This window comes from Mobula birostris, chromosome 5 (assembly GCF_030028105.1).
Source record: "Mobula birostris isolate sMobBir1 chromosome 5, sMobBir1.hap1, whole genome shotgun sequence".
In the NCBI taxonomy this organism is placed as follows: Eukaryota; Metazoa; Chordata; class Chondrichthyes; order Myliobatiformes; family Myliobatidae; genus Mobula; species Mobula birostris.
In genome coordinates this window covers 60,740,716-60,757,918 of record NC_092374.1, presented here as the reverse complement: position 1 = coordinate 60,757,918, position 17,203 = coordinate 60,740,716, and the positions used below count along the sequence as shown (strand labels likewise).

At 43.0% G+C, this 17,203-nt stretch overlaps 1 protein-coding gene across 1 annotated transcript in view; it reads right to left on the bottom strand.

The window, feature by feature from the left end:
* The window catches only part of LOC140197723 (guanine deaminase-like), a 75,517-nt gene that overhangs the window by 25,209 nt on the left and 33,105 nt on the right, over nucleotides 1-17,203 (bottom strand). Inside the window, exons 7-11 of the mRNA XM_072258111.1 lie at nucleotides 15,271-15,378; nucleotides 13,796-13,903; nucleotides 12,835-12,932; nucleotides 8,347-8,414; nucleotides 3,337-3,483 (exon numbers count right to left, since the gene is read on the bottom strand). Of these exons, the coding sequence (XP_072114212.1) occupies nucleotides 3,337-3,483; nucleotides 8,347-8,414; nucleotides 12,835-12,932; nucleotides 13,796-13,903; nucleotides 15,271-15,378 (529 nt within the window). The remainder of the gene's footprint in view (nucleotides 1-3,336; nucleotides 3,484-8,346; nucleotides 8,415-12,834; nucleotides 12,933-13,795; nucleotides 13,904-15,270; nucleotides 15,379-17,203) is intronic.

Here is a 17,203-nt window from a genome sequence, read left to right as displayed (position 1 = left end):
TAAAACAATGGGCCACAACTCTTAGGATAGTTCTTCTGAAATCCAATGGAGAATCAAGAAGAAATTACCACACCAAGAATATGGAATTTATTTAAGAGGAAGCTGGATACAGGAGGAAGAAAGGAATGGAAGCATGGGTCTTGGTGTTTTGCAATTTGGAAGTTCTTTGGAAGTCAGGAATGTGTCATAAAACTTGTCTTAATTGTTACACAAAGAATGAACAAAGAAAGAAGAGCTGAGAGAACAAAGAAGTCATGGTTATCTTCTACAAAAACTAGCTCAGATTAAAAACAACGTGTCAGTGATAAGAATTAGCCTGTAAATTAGCCAGATTCAAGCGATGCAATACCTGTTGCAGAAAAACTAAGAAGCTGCAAGTAAAATGCAGAAGCAGCAAGACCACGATCACTGGAAAATTCACTAAACAGTTACATGCTTATAGGTGATTCTATAAAAATACAAGCAAGCAGAGGAAAGTTAAACTACAAGAGAAATAGCCATTCTACACCCTGATCTACACCGTGGTGAGATGAAGAGGGCTGGAAGGAGATATGTGGAACATAATAGCTGCATGTCAGTTGCATAAGAACTAACATGCCACTGTTGGACCAAGTGACCAATTTCTGTAATGCAAAGATGTGGAATCGATAATGGGTAGAGCTGCGTAACACTAAGGGCAGAAGACGCTGGTGGGAGTTGTGTACAGGCCACCTAACAGTAGTAGTGAGGTCGGAGATGGTATTAAACAGGAAATTAGAAATGTGTGCAATAAAGGAACAGCAGTTATAATGGGTGACTTCAATCTACATGTAGATTGGGTGAACCAAATTGGTAAAGGTGCTGAGGAAGAGGATTTCTTGGAATGTATGCGGGATGGTTTTTTGAACCAACATGTCGAGGAACCAACTAGAGAGCAGGCTATTCTGGACTGGGTTTTGAGCAATGAGGAAGGGTTAATTAGCAATCTTGTCGTGAGAGGCCCCTTGGGTAAGAGTGACCATAATATGGTGGAATTCTTCATTAAGATGGAGAGTGACATAGTTAATTCAGAAACAAAGGTTCTGAACTTAAAGAGGGGTAACTTTGAAGGTATGAGATGTGAATTAGCTAAGATAGACTGGCAAATGACACTTAAAGGATTGACGGTGGATATGCAATGGCAAGCATTTAAAGGTTGCATGGATGAACTACAACAATTGTTCATCCCAGTTTGGCAAAAGAATAAATCAAGGAAGGTAGTGCACCCGTGGCTAACAAGAGAAATTAGGGATAGTATCAATTCCAAAGAAGAAGCATACAAATTAGCCAGAGAAAGTGGCTCACCTGAGGACTGGGAGAAATTCAGAGTTCAGCAGAGGAGGACAAAGGGCTTAATTAGGAAGGGGAAAAAAGATTATGAGAGAAAACTGGCAGGGAACATAAAAACGGACTGTAAAAACTTTTATAGATATGTAAAAAGGAAAAGACTGGTAAAGACAAATGTAGGTCCCCTGCAGACAGAAACAGGTGAATTGATTATGGGGAGCAAGGACATGGCAGACCGATTGAATAATTACTTTGGTTCTGTCTTCACTAAGGAAGACATAAATAATTTTCCAGAAATAGTAGGGGACAGAGGGTCCAGTGAAATGGAGGAACTGAGGGAAATACATGTTAGTAGGGAAGTGGTGTTAGGTAAATTGAAGGGATTGAAGGCAGATAAATCCCCAGGGCCAGATGGTCTGCATCCTAGAGTGCTTAAGGAAGTAGCCCAAGAAATAGTGGATGCATTAGTGATAATTTTTCAAAACTCGTTAGATTCTGGACTAGTTCCTGAGGATTGGAGGGTGGCTAACGTAACTCCACTTTTTAAAAAAGGAGGGAGAGAGAAACCGGGGAATTATAGACCGGTTAGCCTAACGCCGGTGGTGGGGAAACTGCTGGAGTCAGTTATCAAGGATGTGATAACAGCACATTTGGAAAGCGGTGAAATGATCGGACAAAGTCAGCATGGATTTGTGAAAGGAAAATCATGTCTGACGAATCTCATAGAATTTTTTGAGGATGTAACTAGTAGAGTGGATGGGGGAGAACCAGTGGATGTGGTATATTTGGATTTTCAAAAGGCTTTTGACAAGGTCCCACACAGGAGATTAGTGTGCAAACTTAAAGCACATGGTATTGGGGGTAAGGTATTGGTGTGGGTGGAGAATTGGTTAGCAGACAGGAAGCAAAGAGTGGGAATAAACGGGACCTTTTCAGAATGGCAGGCGGTGACTAGTGGGGTACCGCAAGGCTCAGTGCTGGGACCCCAGTTGTTTACAATATATATTAATGACTTGGATAAGGGAATTAAATGCAGCATCTCCAAGTTTGCGGATGACACGAAGCTGGGTGGCAGTGTTAGCTGTGAGGAGGATGCTAAGAGGATGCAAGGTGACTTGGATAGGTTGGGTGAGTGGGCAAATTCATGGCTGATGCAATTTAATGTGGATAAATGTGAAGTTATCCACTTTGGTGGCAAAAATAGGAAAACAGATTATTATCTGAATGGTGGCCGATTAGGAAAAGGCGAGGTGCAACGAGACCTGGGTGTCATTATACACCAGTCATTGAAAGTGGGCATGCAGGTACAGCAGGCGGTGAAAAAGGTGAATGGTATGCTGGCATTCATAGCGAGAGGATTCGAGTACAGCAGCAGGGAGGTACTACTGCAGTTGTACAAGGCCTTGGTGAGACCACACCTGGAGTATTGTGTGCAGTTTTGGTCCCCTAATCTGAGGAAAGACAACCTTGCCATAGAGGGAGTACAAAGAAAGTTCACCAGATTGATTCCTGGGATGGTAGGACTTTCATATGAAGAAAGACTGGATGAACTGGGCTTGTACTCGTTGGAATTTAGAAGATTGAGGGGGGATCTGATTGAAACGTATAAGATCCTAAAGGGATTGGACAGGCTAGATGCAGGAAGATTGTTCCCGATGTTGGGGAAGTCCAGAACGAGGGGCCACAGTTTGAGGATAGAGGGGAAGCCTTTTAGGACCGAGATGAGGAAAAACTTCTTCACACAGAGAGTGGTGAATCTGTGGAATTCTCTGCCACAGGAAACAGTTGAGGCCAGTTCATTGGCTATATTTAAGAGGGAGTTAGATATGGCCCTTGTGGCTACGGGGGTCAGGGGGTATGGAGGGAAGGCTGGTACAGGGTTCTGAGCTGGATGATCAGCCATGATCATAATAAATGGCGGTGCAGGGCCGAATGGCCTACTCCTGCACCTATTTTCTATGTTTCTATGTTTCTAAATCTCATTATAATTTTAGTCAAATTACAAAATGGGGATTGTACACAGTTTCTCACCTTTACTGCCACCAAGCGTTGCAAGTTTGAATGCTTCCCTATACGAAAGCTCCTCATAATCTGGAGAGGTTAAACTCAGAATCTTGGACGTATCAATGGCTCTCCGTACAGCATCAAGTATTGAAGGCGAGTAACCACCTGAAACATCTAAAACAGAGTTTCGTATCATTTCAGCATTGCACATCAGAAAAGTAGCTGAAAGGTGAATAGTTGTCAAGGAGATACCTTTGAACTGCAGACTAAGAAGATCAGGTAAGAACAAAGTGGTTCTGCTGATTTTCTCCTTGTGAACGAGCCAACACCATAAACCACAAGAGACATTACAGAGGGTAGAGATGATATATGGAATTGTATTACCTGTTGCTGGTGTAGGTTCCAACCAGGACTCTCCTGAGTGAGCCCATCTCTGTCCTTTGGTGGTCCACTGCACTTACCTGCTCCATCACTGCTGATAGAAGCTTGTGCTTCTGATGGTGGGGGATATTAGATTATGTGCACCTGACCTTCAGCAGTGCACAAGGGCTGAGTCATCTTTAGGACCTTCCCTGCTGATACCCATGAAATTCTCACCTTAGTGTCTTCAGCTCATTTCCCTACATGCTTATGATCTTTTGCTAGCATTACACACAGAAAGTTTGGAAATATGTATTCCAATAGTCATGGTCTAGTACATTAGTTTCTAATTTAGAGCCATAGAGTCACAGAAAATGACAGCATAGAAACAAGTCCTTTGGCCCATCTCATCCATGCCAAACCATTTAAACTGCCTAGTCCTATCAACCTGCGCCCAGACCAAGGCCCTCCATTCCCATTCTATCCATGTATCTATTCAAACTTCTCTTTAATACTGAACTCAAAATTGCATCCATCACTTATGCTGACAGCTTGTCCACACTCACACCACCTTCTAAGTGAAAACATTTCCTCTCATGCTTTGCTTAAACTTTTCACCTTTCACCCTTAACCCCATGACCTCTAGTTATACTCTCAAACAACCTCAGTGAAAAAAGCCTGCTTGCAATTACCCTATCTATCCCCCTCATAATCTTCTACGTTCTAGGGAATAAAGTTCAAACCTATTCAATCTTTCCTTATAAGTCAGGTCCTCCAGATCTGGCAACATCCTTGTAAATTTTCTCTGTACTTTTTCAAATTTATTTATATCTTTCCTATAGGTAGATGACCAAAACTGCACACAATACTCCAAATTAGGCCTCACTAACCACTTATAAAACTTCAACATAACATCCCAACTCCTGTACTCTATATTTTGATTTATGAAGGCCAATGTGCCAAAAGTTTTCTTTACAATCCTATCTACCTCTGACACCACTTTCAATGAATTATGAACCTGTATTATCAGACCCCTTTGTTCTACCGCACTCCTCGGTGCCCTACTGCTCACTGTGTAAGACCTACCCTGGTTTGTCCTCCCAAAGTGCAACACCTCACACTTGTCTGCATTAAATTCTATCTGCCATTTTTCAGCCCATTTTCCCAGCATGTCCAGATCACGCTGCAAGTTTTGTTAGTCTTCCTCACTGTCCAAATCACCCCTAATCTTGGTGTCATCCGCAAATTTGCTGATCCAGTTTAGCACGTTATCATCCAGATCATTGATATAGATGCCAAACAACAAACGACCCAGCATCAATTCCTGAGGCACTCCACAAGCCCAGGTCTCCAGTCAGAGAGGCAACCATCTACTACCACTCTCTGGCTTCTCCCACGAAGCCTATGTCCAATCCAATTTACTACCTCATCTAGAATACCAAGTGACTTAACCTTCTTGACCAACCTCCCATGTGGGTCCTTGTCAAATGCCTTGCTGAAGTCAACGTAGACAACTTCCACTGCTTTGTCTTCAGCAACATTACTGTAACTTCCTTGCAAATCTCTATAAGATTGGTTAGATACAACCTACCATGCACAAAGTCATGCTGACCATCTCTAATCAGTACCCGCCTATCCATATACTCGGGTATCTGGTCTCTTGGAATACTTTCCTATAACTTTCCCATTATTGATGCTTGGCTCACTGGCTTATCATTTCCTGGTTTATTCTTCGAGCCTTTCTTAAACAGTGGAACAACATTAGCCATCCTTCAATCCTCTGGAAACTCACTTGTTGCTAAGGGTGATTTAAATATCTCTGCTAGGACCCATGCAATTTCTTCACTTGCCTCCACAGGTTCCAAAGGAACACCTTGCTATGCCCCAAGGATTTATTCACCCTAATTTGCCTCAGGACAGTAAATAACTCCTCCTCTAATCTGTATCAGTTCCATGAGCTCACTTCTATAGACTCTGTATCTGTCTCCTGAGTAAATACAGATGTGAAAAATCAGTTTAAGATCTCCCCCATCTCTTTTGTCTCCACGCATAGATTAGCATTCTGATCTTCCAGAGGACCAATTTTGTCCCTTCCAAACCTTTTGCTCTTAACATATCCCTTAGGATTCTCCTTCACCTTGTCTGCTAGGGCAACCTCATGCTTCTTTTAGCCCTCCCGGTTTCTTTCTTAAATGTCCTCTAGCATTTCTTATACTCCATAGCATCTCATTTGTTCCTACTTGTTAGGCACCTCATTTTATTTTTTAACCAGGGCCTGAATATCTCTTGAAAACCACAGTTCCCTAAACCTGTTATCCTTTTAGAATAAATGTCAAAATGAATGTGCCTTTTATTCTGATGGGCACATACAAGCTTTGTACTTCCAAAATTTCACTTTTGAAGGCCTCCCACTTACCAAGTACACCTTTGCCAGAAAACAGCCTGTCCCAATCCACACTTGCCACATCCTTTCCGATACCATCAAAATTGGCCTTTCTCTAATTTAGAATCTCAACCCGAGGACCAGACCTATCCTTTTCCATAGTTACCTTGACACTAATAGTATTATAATCATTGGATAGAAAGTGTCCTCCTACACAAACTACTGTCTCCTGCCCTGTCTCGTTTCCTAACAGGAAATCAAGTATTGCACATTTGTTCATTGGGGCTTCTATGTACTGCTTAAGAAACTTCCACAAACACATTTGACAAACTTTATTCCATCTAGTCCTTTTACAGTATGGGACTTCCAGTCAGTATGTAGAAAGTTAAAATGACCTACTGTCACAACTTTTTGTTTCTTGCAACAATCTGCAATCTATCTACAAATTTGTTCCTCTAAAGCCGGCGACTGTTGGGTGGTCTATAATATAGCCCCATTAATGTGGTCATACCTTTCTTATTCCTTAGTTTCACCCATAAAGCCTCACTAGAAGAGCTCTACATGTACAATCTAAGGACTACCATGACATTTTCACTGACTAGTAGTGCCACCCTTCCTTTTTTGATCTCTCCCGCTCTGTCACGTCTAAAACACCGGAATCCCAGAATACTGAGTTGCAAGTCTCACAACTGGCTACAAAATCATAATTCCAAGTGTTGATCCATGCCTTGAGCTCATCTCCCTTTCCTGGGGACCCAAGTCACCCCAACCACAAATTGTTCCAGCTGCTACTATCCGGGAAATGGTACCCCAGCATTAAAAGCCAGGACCAACAGGGTCCAGCATGGCTTCTTCCACCAGGCCATCAGACTGCTTAACTCATGCTGGCACAACTGAATTCCTATGTTATATTGACTGTCCTGTTGTACATTTATTATAAATTACTATAAATTGCACATTGCTCATTTAGACACCACCACGTTGAATGGAGACATAACAAAGAGAGTTTTACTCCTCATGTATATGAAGAATGTAAGTAATAAAGTCAATTCAATTCAATACTTCTTGCGTTCTTCCATTACTTGGAGGACTCTAGGTTCCAATCTCCTGACAGGGACATGGGCCATAATATTCTGGCTGGCATTTGCCTGGTCATCAGGGAGCTCTGCATTGATAGATGTATTGTCAAAGATTTACGGGACATGGACGTGGCCTCCTTAGTCCACCACGTCTGTGCCATCATCTGGAACCTATCTTTACCAATCCCTTGTGGCCCATAGCATTCTATGCCATGGTACTCCAAACGCAGATGAGATGTTAAGACTGAGGCCCTACCTGCTCTGTCAGGTGGATGTAAATATTCCATGGCACTCTTTCAAGGAAGAGCAGGGTAGTTGTCATGTTTAGAGTCATCAAGGGGTGCAACACAGAAACAGGCCATTTGCTCGTTGACCATGCCAACTATTTACATCTATCCCACATTTAGCTCATCTTTTACTCCACTCAGGTTCCAATTAATCATGCCTGGATTCTGCCACTCATATATACAATTGAGACAATTTACAGTGGACCATCGACCTACCAAACCACACATCTTTGGGTTGTGGAGTGAACCCGTGGGAGAACATGCAAACTCTGCACAGGCAGCATGCTAGTGCAGGATTAAACCTGGGTTTCTTGCACTGTCAGGCAGTGACTCTATAAACTGCACCTCTTCTCTCCGATGTCCTGAGCTATCACTTAATTTAACTCAGATTTAGATTCGGATCACATTGAAATTCCTTACTCAGGTGAACCTTACAGAGTAAACAGTATACATGACAATGATGCATACTGCAATCAGTGCGAAACAACAGAATGGCACAAGTTAGCAGATAGTCCCACACCCATGAATCTTCTCTGCTTCTCTCTAGCTTTTGTCTCATTTGATTAAATAAGCATTTGCTTATTTTTCAACATTGATGTCTGGTTCCAGATTCTTCCACAAGAGGGAAATTCCTCTCTTCATCCTCATTGTAAAGATCCTCAGTTTCGAGCAAGTCTGCTCTCACTCCTCTGAACAGCATGGTGAAGGTACTCCACCAGACTGGTGGGTAGGGAATTATAGGATTTAATCCCAGCAACTAGGAACCCGCAATATGATGCATCCACGTTCTGTTCAGAAAGCTCCAAAGCGGTTTGTAGTCAATGAAACAATTTTGAAGCATTATTGACTGTTGAATTAAAGAGACAAGAAGACAAAGAAGACAAAAGGTGCACACCTGGTCCAGAGACAAAAAAAATGGTTTACCTACCTGTTCCTAGCCCCACATTTACTTTGTGATTCAAAGCCCTTCGTACATCCATTAAACCGCTGCACAGGCTGGAGGGTGAAAGAGAGAAATCATGCCCCAGTATGTCTGTTATTCACACAGATTCTAACAACAAGCACGTACAACTAACAATTGCCCATCAGCACTAACAGGCTCCACTGGATATTGCTAACACTGGAATCATGGAGTTGTGGTGTGCCAAGTTTTTCATAATAACATTGCTCACTTCTCTGGTAAATCTTCCATTAATGTCCGTATCTCTGCTCCATAGCTCTCTCAGCTCCCCCAGCCTCTGGAACCAAGGTTCCACCCATGACACAGGTTTTACCGTGCAGTCTGAAGGCTAAACCAAGTTAGTCACCAGTAAGCCTAATGGGGAATTTGGGAGAAAGTGCAATACCGCAGAGTGGAAGGTTCGTTACCGCGGAATGCGGGAGGTCTGTCACCGCGGAGTGCGGGAGGTTCGTCACCGCAGAGTGGAAGGTTTGTTACCGCAGAGAGCAGAAGGTTCGTTACCGTAGAGAGTGGAAGGTTTGTTACCAAGAATGGAAGGTTCCATATAACCATATAACCATATAACCGTATAACAATTACAGCACAGAAACAGGCCATCTCGGCCCTTCTAGACCGTGCCGAACTCTTACTCTCACCTAGTCCCACCGACCTGCACTCACCCCATAACCCTCCATTCCTTTCCTGTCCATATTGTTGTCCAATTTAACTTTAAACGAAACATCGAACCTGCCTCAACCACTTCTGGTGGAAGCTCGTTCCACACAGCTACCACTCTCTGAGTAAAGAAGTTCCCCCTCATGTTATCCCTAAACTTTTGCCCTTTAACTCTCAACTCATGTCCTCTTGTTTGAATCTCCCCCACTCTCAATGGAAAAAGCCTATCCACATCAACTCTATCTATCCCCCTCATAATTTTAAACACCTCTATCAAGTCCCCCCTTAAGCTTCTACGTTCCAAAGAATAAAGACCTTTCTCTGTAACTTAGGTGATGAAACCCAGGTAATATTCAAGTAAATCTTCTCATACTCCTCTATTTTGTTGACATCTTTCCTATAATTCGGTGACTAAAACTGTACACAGTACTCCAAATTTGGCCTTACCAATGCCTTGTACAATTTCAACATTACATCCCAACTCCTATACTCAGTGCTCTGATTTATAAAGGCCAGCATACCAAAAGCTTTCTTCACCACCCTATCCACATGAGATTCCACCTTCAGGGAACTATGCACCATTATTCCTAGATCCCTCTGTTCTGCTGCATTCTTCAATGCCCTACCATTTACCATGTATGTGCTATTTTGATTAGTCCTACCAAAATGTAACACCTCACATTTATCAGCATTCAACTCCATCTGCCATCTTTCAGCCCACTCTTCTAACCAGCCTAAATCCCTCTGCAAGCTTTGAAAACCTACTTCATTATCTGCAACTCCACCTATCTTAGTATCATCTGCATACTTACTCATCCAATTTACCACCCTATCATCCAGATTATTAATATATATGACAAACATATAAAACAACATTGGACCCACTACAGATCCCTGAGGCACACCACTAGTCACCGGCCTCCAATCTGACAAACAGTTACCCACCACCACTCTCTGGTGTCTCCCATCCAGCCACTGCTGAATCCATTTTACTACTTCAATATTAATACCTAACGATTGAACTTTCCTAACCAAACTTCCGTGTGGAACCTTGTCAAAGGCCTTACTGAAGTCCATATAGACAACATCCACTGCTTTACCCTCGTCAACTTTCCTAGTAACCTCTTCAAAAAATTCAATAAGATTTGTCAAACATGACCTTCCACGCACAAATCCATGTTGACTGTTCCTAATCAGACCCTGTCTATCTGGATAATTATATATACCATCTCTAAGAATATTTTCCATCAATTTACCCACCACTGACATCAAACTCACAGGCCGATAATTGCTAGGTAGACTCTTAGAACCCTTTTTAAACAATGGAACAACATGAGCAATACGCCAATCCTCCGGCACCATCCCCGTTTCTAATGACATTTGAAATATTTCTGTCAGAGCTGCTACTATTTCTACACTAACTTCCCGGTTCATTACCGCAGAGTGCGGAAGGTTCATTACCGACAGCGCAGAATGTTCGTTACCGAGAGTGGAAGGTTCGTTACCAAGAGTGGAAGGTTCGTTACCGCAGACCGTGGAAGGTTCGTTACCGCAGACTGTGGAAGGATCGTTACTGAGAGTGGAAGGTTCGTTACCGCAGACTGTGGAAGTTTCGTTACCAAGAGTGCAGAACGTTCGTTACTGAGAGTGGAAGGTTCGTTACTGAGAGTGGAAGGTTCATTACCGCAGACTGTGGAAGGTTCGTTACCGAGAGTGGAAGGTTCATTACTGCAGACTGTGGAAGGTTCGTTACTGAGAGTGGAAGGATCGTTACCGAGAGTGGAAGGTTCGTTACCACAGACTGTGGAAGGATCGTTACCGAGAGTGGAAGGTTCGTTACTGCAGACTGTGGGAGTTTCGTTACCAAGAGTGCAGAACGTTTGTTACTGAGAGTGGAAGGCTTGTATTGCAGAGTGCGGAATGTTCGTTACCGAGAGTGGAAAGTGCGTTACCACAGACTGTGGAAGGTTCATTACTGAGAGTGCAGAATGTTCGTTACCGAGGGGGGAAGGCTTGTATTGCAGAGTGCGGAATGCTCATTACTGAGAGTGGAAGGCTCGTTACTGTAGAGAGTGGAAGGTTCGTTACTGAAAGTGGAAGGTTCGTTACCGAGAGTGCAGAACATTCATTACCGAGAGTGAAAGGATCGTTACCGCAGAGTGTGGAACATTTGTTACTGACAGTGCGGAATGCTCGTTACCGAGGGTGGAAGGCTTGTATTGCAGAGTGCGGAATGTTTGTTACTGAGAGTGAAAGGATCGTTACCGCAGAGTGTGGAACGTTCATTACCGAGAGTGCAGAATGTTCGTTAGTGAGAGTGGAAGGTTCATTACTGCAGACTGTGGAAGGTTCGTTACCGAGGGTGCAAAACGTTCGTTACCAAGAGTGGAAGGTTCGTTACCGAGAGTGCAGAACATTTGTTACCGAGAGTGGAAGATTCGTTACCGCAGAGTGTGGAATGTTCGTTACCGAGAGTGTGGATGGTTCGTTTCCAGGAGTGTGGAACGTTCGTTCCCACAGAGAGTGAAACGTTCGTTACTGCAGAGTGTGGAACGTTCGTTACCGCAGAGTGGAAGGTTCGTTTCCAAGAGTGCAGAACGTTCCTTCCCGCAGGGAGTGGAAGGTTCGTTACCGCAGAGTGGAAGGTCTGTTACCGAGAGTGCGGAAGGTTCTTTACTGCAGAGTACAGAATGTTTGTTACCCAGAGTGGAAGGTTTGCCCCCAGTGAATGGCTGAGTTTAAAGGCAGAGACAGATCTATGCAGAAGTGAGATATGTATGAAAGATCAAGGAATAAATGACATGGTTATAATTTGAACTAAAGAGGGGTATGGAGAGACTTATGAAAACATCAGTATAAACAAGCTGTGCTGAATGGCCTCCCTCAATGCTGTACCATGCAATACATTAAAATATATACCTTTAGAAGAGAGACAAAATGTTTTGGAATCTTCAGGGACCTAGCTGAGAATCCATTGGGGGATCAATCAACATCTAGACTTGGGAATCAGGTTAGCAAATAACCATCAGGGCAGGGAGCAAGGGGCCTAGCAAGAGCATCTGCCAGAGCTATTGTCCAGACAGGAAACAAAGTTCCTGAGATTAACCAGAACCTGACAATCCTCATCCAGTCCAGGCACTTTCAATACCACCACACTCCTAGAAATATTGCACATCCCATGCACAGCTCAATGACCGTAGAATCTGATTTCCTTTTAAAGATTCACACAACACAGAAATAGGCCATCCATGCTGACCATGAATCCTAAATCAACACTGATCCCTTTCTATTCACCTTGTGTTCCCACTAACCTGCACCATGCCTTACCACTCATCTACACACTTAGGGTAACTCACTGTGGCCAATTAATCTACCAGCTCACACATCTTTGGGATGTGGAAGGTAATTAGAGTACTAAGAAGACTGCCATTGAGTGACTGGGAGAATGTGCGGATGCCATACAGACAAAACCCAAAGTCAGGATTGAACCCAGGCTGCTGGAACTGTGAGGCAGTAGGTCTACCAGAGTGCCACAGGGCTGCCCCATTACGAATGTTGATTGCTTGATAAAGTTTAACTGCACTGTCTGAAATAGTGCCGTGGGAAGGCAGGAGGCGCCTCAGCTTGATGCTTCATTGAAACGAAGGCACCTAAGTCAAAGCAGCACTCCCTTAGTGTGGCATGGGATCACTGGTCTGGACTTCTGTGTTCAAGTTCCTGGCGTGCAACCTTAAAGCCAAATCTCGACAGAATATTAAACCAAGAGTTCTTGTTGTACTCATTTTTTTTTCGGATACTCACGATATGTTAGAATTGGGACAGTGTGCAATGCCAGCTCCTTTCCTCTGGAAGAGTTCAAGCTCCTCATCGGAGAGGTAGACTCCATGAGCCATGATAGTCTGGAAAGACATTGTAGTTGATGATGAGCTCTTGATGAGAGGCTCCTTTAAAACTCTTACACAGACGGTGGGAAAAATCCAGAAAAATAGGCAGAGACTCAAAGGGGGAGTGTACGATAAGAATGCAAGTAGATGTAGGAGTAGGCCATTTGACCCCTTGTTCCTGCTAAACTTTTCAATTAGGTCAAATATATTCCAGATCACTGTCTTCAATATACTCATTAAAAAAAGCCTCTACAGCTCACGGCAAGAGAATTTCAAAAACTTCCTCTTTCTGACGAAATTTCTTCACATCTCTGTCCTAATAGAGAACAGGTAAGGAATTTTTCCTCTATTCACACCACTAGTTCCATAATATTAGACAGCCATCCTACTCGAAATCACAGCCCTCTGCGTGAGCTATAAAAAGGAGGCAAAATCTGGGGGAAGACTGTTTGTGAAATCTATTGGTGACCCTGGTTGAGTGACAAGTATCAGTCTTAGGATATCATGAAAAAATTCCCCACTTCTTTGCAAAATAACATTGTGGATCAATACACACACCCGAGGAAGGGCTTTTAGGGAATTAGGGAAGAAGGGTACCTCCAACAATCTAACACTCTCTCAGTACTGCAGCTGGACAACGATTCTGGATAGGTGCATGAATCTGCTACCTTCTGAAATTGCAACATGAACATCATGCTCTGTGTGCAACTGATATATAATTAGCAACAATGCCCAGGAACACTCCAACTAGCAGCCCTGCTTCCAGCTTCTTATCTTGGGAAACTTGGGCTGGAAACAAGGACCACAGATATATGTTGAAAGTGGATGGCAGTGGAAGGTTGGGAGGTTAGATTCTTTAATCTGCAAGAAGTACTTACCTTATCATTCAGAAGGCCGTGGACATCATAAACTTCGGAATAATTCTTGCAGTTTGGAAATAGTTTGTTCACAGCATTAATCTCAGGCTGAGTCTCACTGATATGACTCTGTTTATGAAAGAAAACACGTTTCAGGCAACTACAAGTCTATGGAGAGTAGAATAAAGGAAACCAATCAAGAGCAGGTTGGAAGGTTATGTTTATAGGTAGCAAAGAGTAAGGATGAAGGTTTCAGCAACAGATGAGGTGAGGCTAGAATCACGTAATGTCTCAAAGGTAAAGAGCTCTTGACTTTATTTCTAATAGGTTGAACCATGCTGGCTGTGACTGGCAGTTCTGATCAGAGCCTTCGGGATCCAGTCAATTAACCCACAGTAAATGCTGGACTTTGATACATGTGCAAGAGATATGGAACTATTGGACCAACCTTTGGATTCACGGAGCAAATCCGTCAGCTGAATTCCCACCCCGTCTCCAGATGGACCCTAGTGGCAGAACCCAGACTCACTGAGTCTTCGTGGGAATTCTAGGGTATGGATTGAAGAGGTTATGGAGAACTTAATTAAACTTTTAAAAATATTTAGCTGTTTTTTAAACGTCTGTAACTATTTCTAAATGCTTAAAACAAGAACGGCAATTGTAATAGTTTTTGTGTGTCAAAATGTCAGACATATAAAAATTGTAAAAGGCAACAACAGAAGGCCAAAGCTGCTCTGTCAGCTCCGCCCATTAGGGGCACTTTGAGGCAAAGCCTTTGCACTACAGTGGTACCAGCCAGCTCAAGGGGTGTGCTGCAGGGTTCCAGAGTATGAAGGACCAGACAGATTGGTGCATCATTTCCGGCAGTGTTTGCACAGAAACTTTTATTAATAATGTCATATCTTTGACTGCCAAGGACAATCATACCATGGAAAGACCACGATCATCCACGTCATACGACATGGCACATAATGAATAAGCGAATACCTTTGAAGTAACATAATAAAACAGGTCCTCTCAATCTGGCCCAGGTAACCACAGGAAACAGTGGACCATGATGCAGGGCAGAGAGAACAAACTGATCCCATCTTTGTTGTCTTCATATGACAGAGCAGCAGAACAAAATCTGAAGAGCATGCCAAGTTTATCTGGAAAAATTATTTGTATTTTAAGACATAATAATCAGCAAATATGAAATTGGTATTAATAGAAATTGCTGCTGAATATTGTATCTTGACTAATATAAAGTCACAGAGTCAAGGATAAAGTAAATGAAGAGGGACAGCAACAAAGACCAAAGACTGAAGGGCTGATGACCAGATGGTACAGGCTTAAAGATGGCCAGAAGCACCAGAATTAGCAGAAGAAAATGCAATGAGTGGTTAAAATTGGAAAAGCAGCCTGTTAGTGTGGACAGAAGCAATAGTGCACAACTGTACAAGTACTAGCAGAGAACATTGGCAGGAATAGGGTTCGGGGTGCATTATATGCTGTACCTGAATGTTCAAGTTATTGGCATTTGCAAATGTCCCTATTTGTTTCAATAACTCAGAAGAGCAAGACAGCGCAAATCGAGGGGTCACAATAGGTCTCACCAGAGGATACTAAAACAGAAAATAAATCAGTAAATACCACTAGTTACACACTACCATCAAACTATAAAGTCTAAAATTATTGCTGTCTTTGAATTAACATAAAAATAGAAAATGCCGGATATAATCAAGAGGGCAGGCAACATTTGTGACAAGAGAAAAACACAGACTGATATGGAACTGTGGTAGCTTTTAGTCAAGTGCAGAGGCAAGAAACTTGGCAAAGTTCTGTGCTTGGATCAAAGACAGGAGAGAGTGAATGACAGCAGTGATGGTTGAGCAAGATAACAGAGAGTAGTAACTGAAGGGAGTTACCAGTCTCTTCACAGAATCAGTCCCTTTGACCCATTAAGTCTGCACTGACCATCAAGTACACATTGACACCAATCCCATTTTACTGTGCCCAAGTTCACATCATCTCCCACACCCCCCAGCCCCCACCCCCACCCCTAGATTCTATCGCTCACCAAGACTTTAGGGGCAATTTACTTTGTCCAATTTACCTAACATCCCACATCATTGAGATGTGAGAGGAAACTGGAGCTCCTGGGAAAGCTCACTTGGTGATAGGGAGAACGTGAAAACTCATCATAGGCAGCACCTGAGGTCAGGTGCAAACCAGGGTTTCTGAAGCTGTGAGTAAGCTAGTCACATCACTGTGCTGCGCCAGTCTGAACTCCAAATAACCAATAGAAAGAAAGGGTGCAGTTCCTTGATCTCACATTGAAGAGCATGGAATCAAGAACAGAGAGGTGATAGGTCAGATAATTAAAGAGACAGGCAGCCCAGAGCTGTGGTCATGCTTGTACAAATAGCTGAAGTAATCAGTAAAGCCCTTGCCCACTCAGAGTTGGTACCCCTTTCAGTGTACTAGAGAAGCTTCACAAGCATTAAATATATTACAGTGAGCTAAATTAATTTGAATACTAGACCCACACAGAAAGGAGTTGCCTGCTGTGGTCAATGTTCACCTTTGGCCTTTGGTACCCAGGAAGCACCAATCAGTCATTGGTAGGCCCCAGGTGATGAGGCCTCAGCCATTGTACCACCCCCTCTTTTGACCAGAGGATAGACTGGTGGGAGTGTATGTCATCTCCTCTTAAAGGTAGGAATGTAGAGTCATCATCTCTACAAGAGGATATTCAGACTGATCAAAAACAGTTATATTTGATGTAAGTAGTTAGCAAAACTTAAAAAAGAATTATTACTTTTGCCAAATCGGGGTCAGGAATTATCAGTCAAATGAAGAGGACTCTGCACCTGTGGCCAGTGGAATCCAGAAGGAGAGCAGTGGGCAGATCCACTGGAATCTGTCCCAACATTACAATGGTTTGGTTATAATCAAGAGGGCAGGCAACATCTGTGGCGCGAGAAAAACAGGACTTACAGTAATTGGAAATGTTCCCAGAGAAACAGAAAGGATCGTGAGGAAGGCTTTTGGCATACTAGTCTTTATCAGTCAGGTATCGAATTGGGGATATTATGCTGCAATTGCACAAGATGCTGCTGAGCCCATATTTTGAACATTGTGTTCAGTTTTGACCATCCTCTGAAGGGAAAATAACCTTAAACTGGAAACAGCATAGAAAACATTTACAAGATGTTGTTGGAGCTCAGGGTACAGAGTTACAGAGAGAGGCTGGGCCGTTTGGAACTTCAGTCACTGGAGCATAGGAGACTGAAGGGTGACCTTGTAGAGGTATATAAGTTCATGAGGGGCATGCTGTAGATAGGGTGAATGCACAGAGTTGTTTTCCCAGGGTTAGGGAATAAAGAACCAGACAGCCGAGATTTAAGGTGAGAGGGAAGAGATCTAGTGGGGACCCAAGGGGCAATT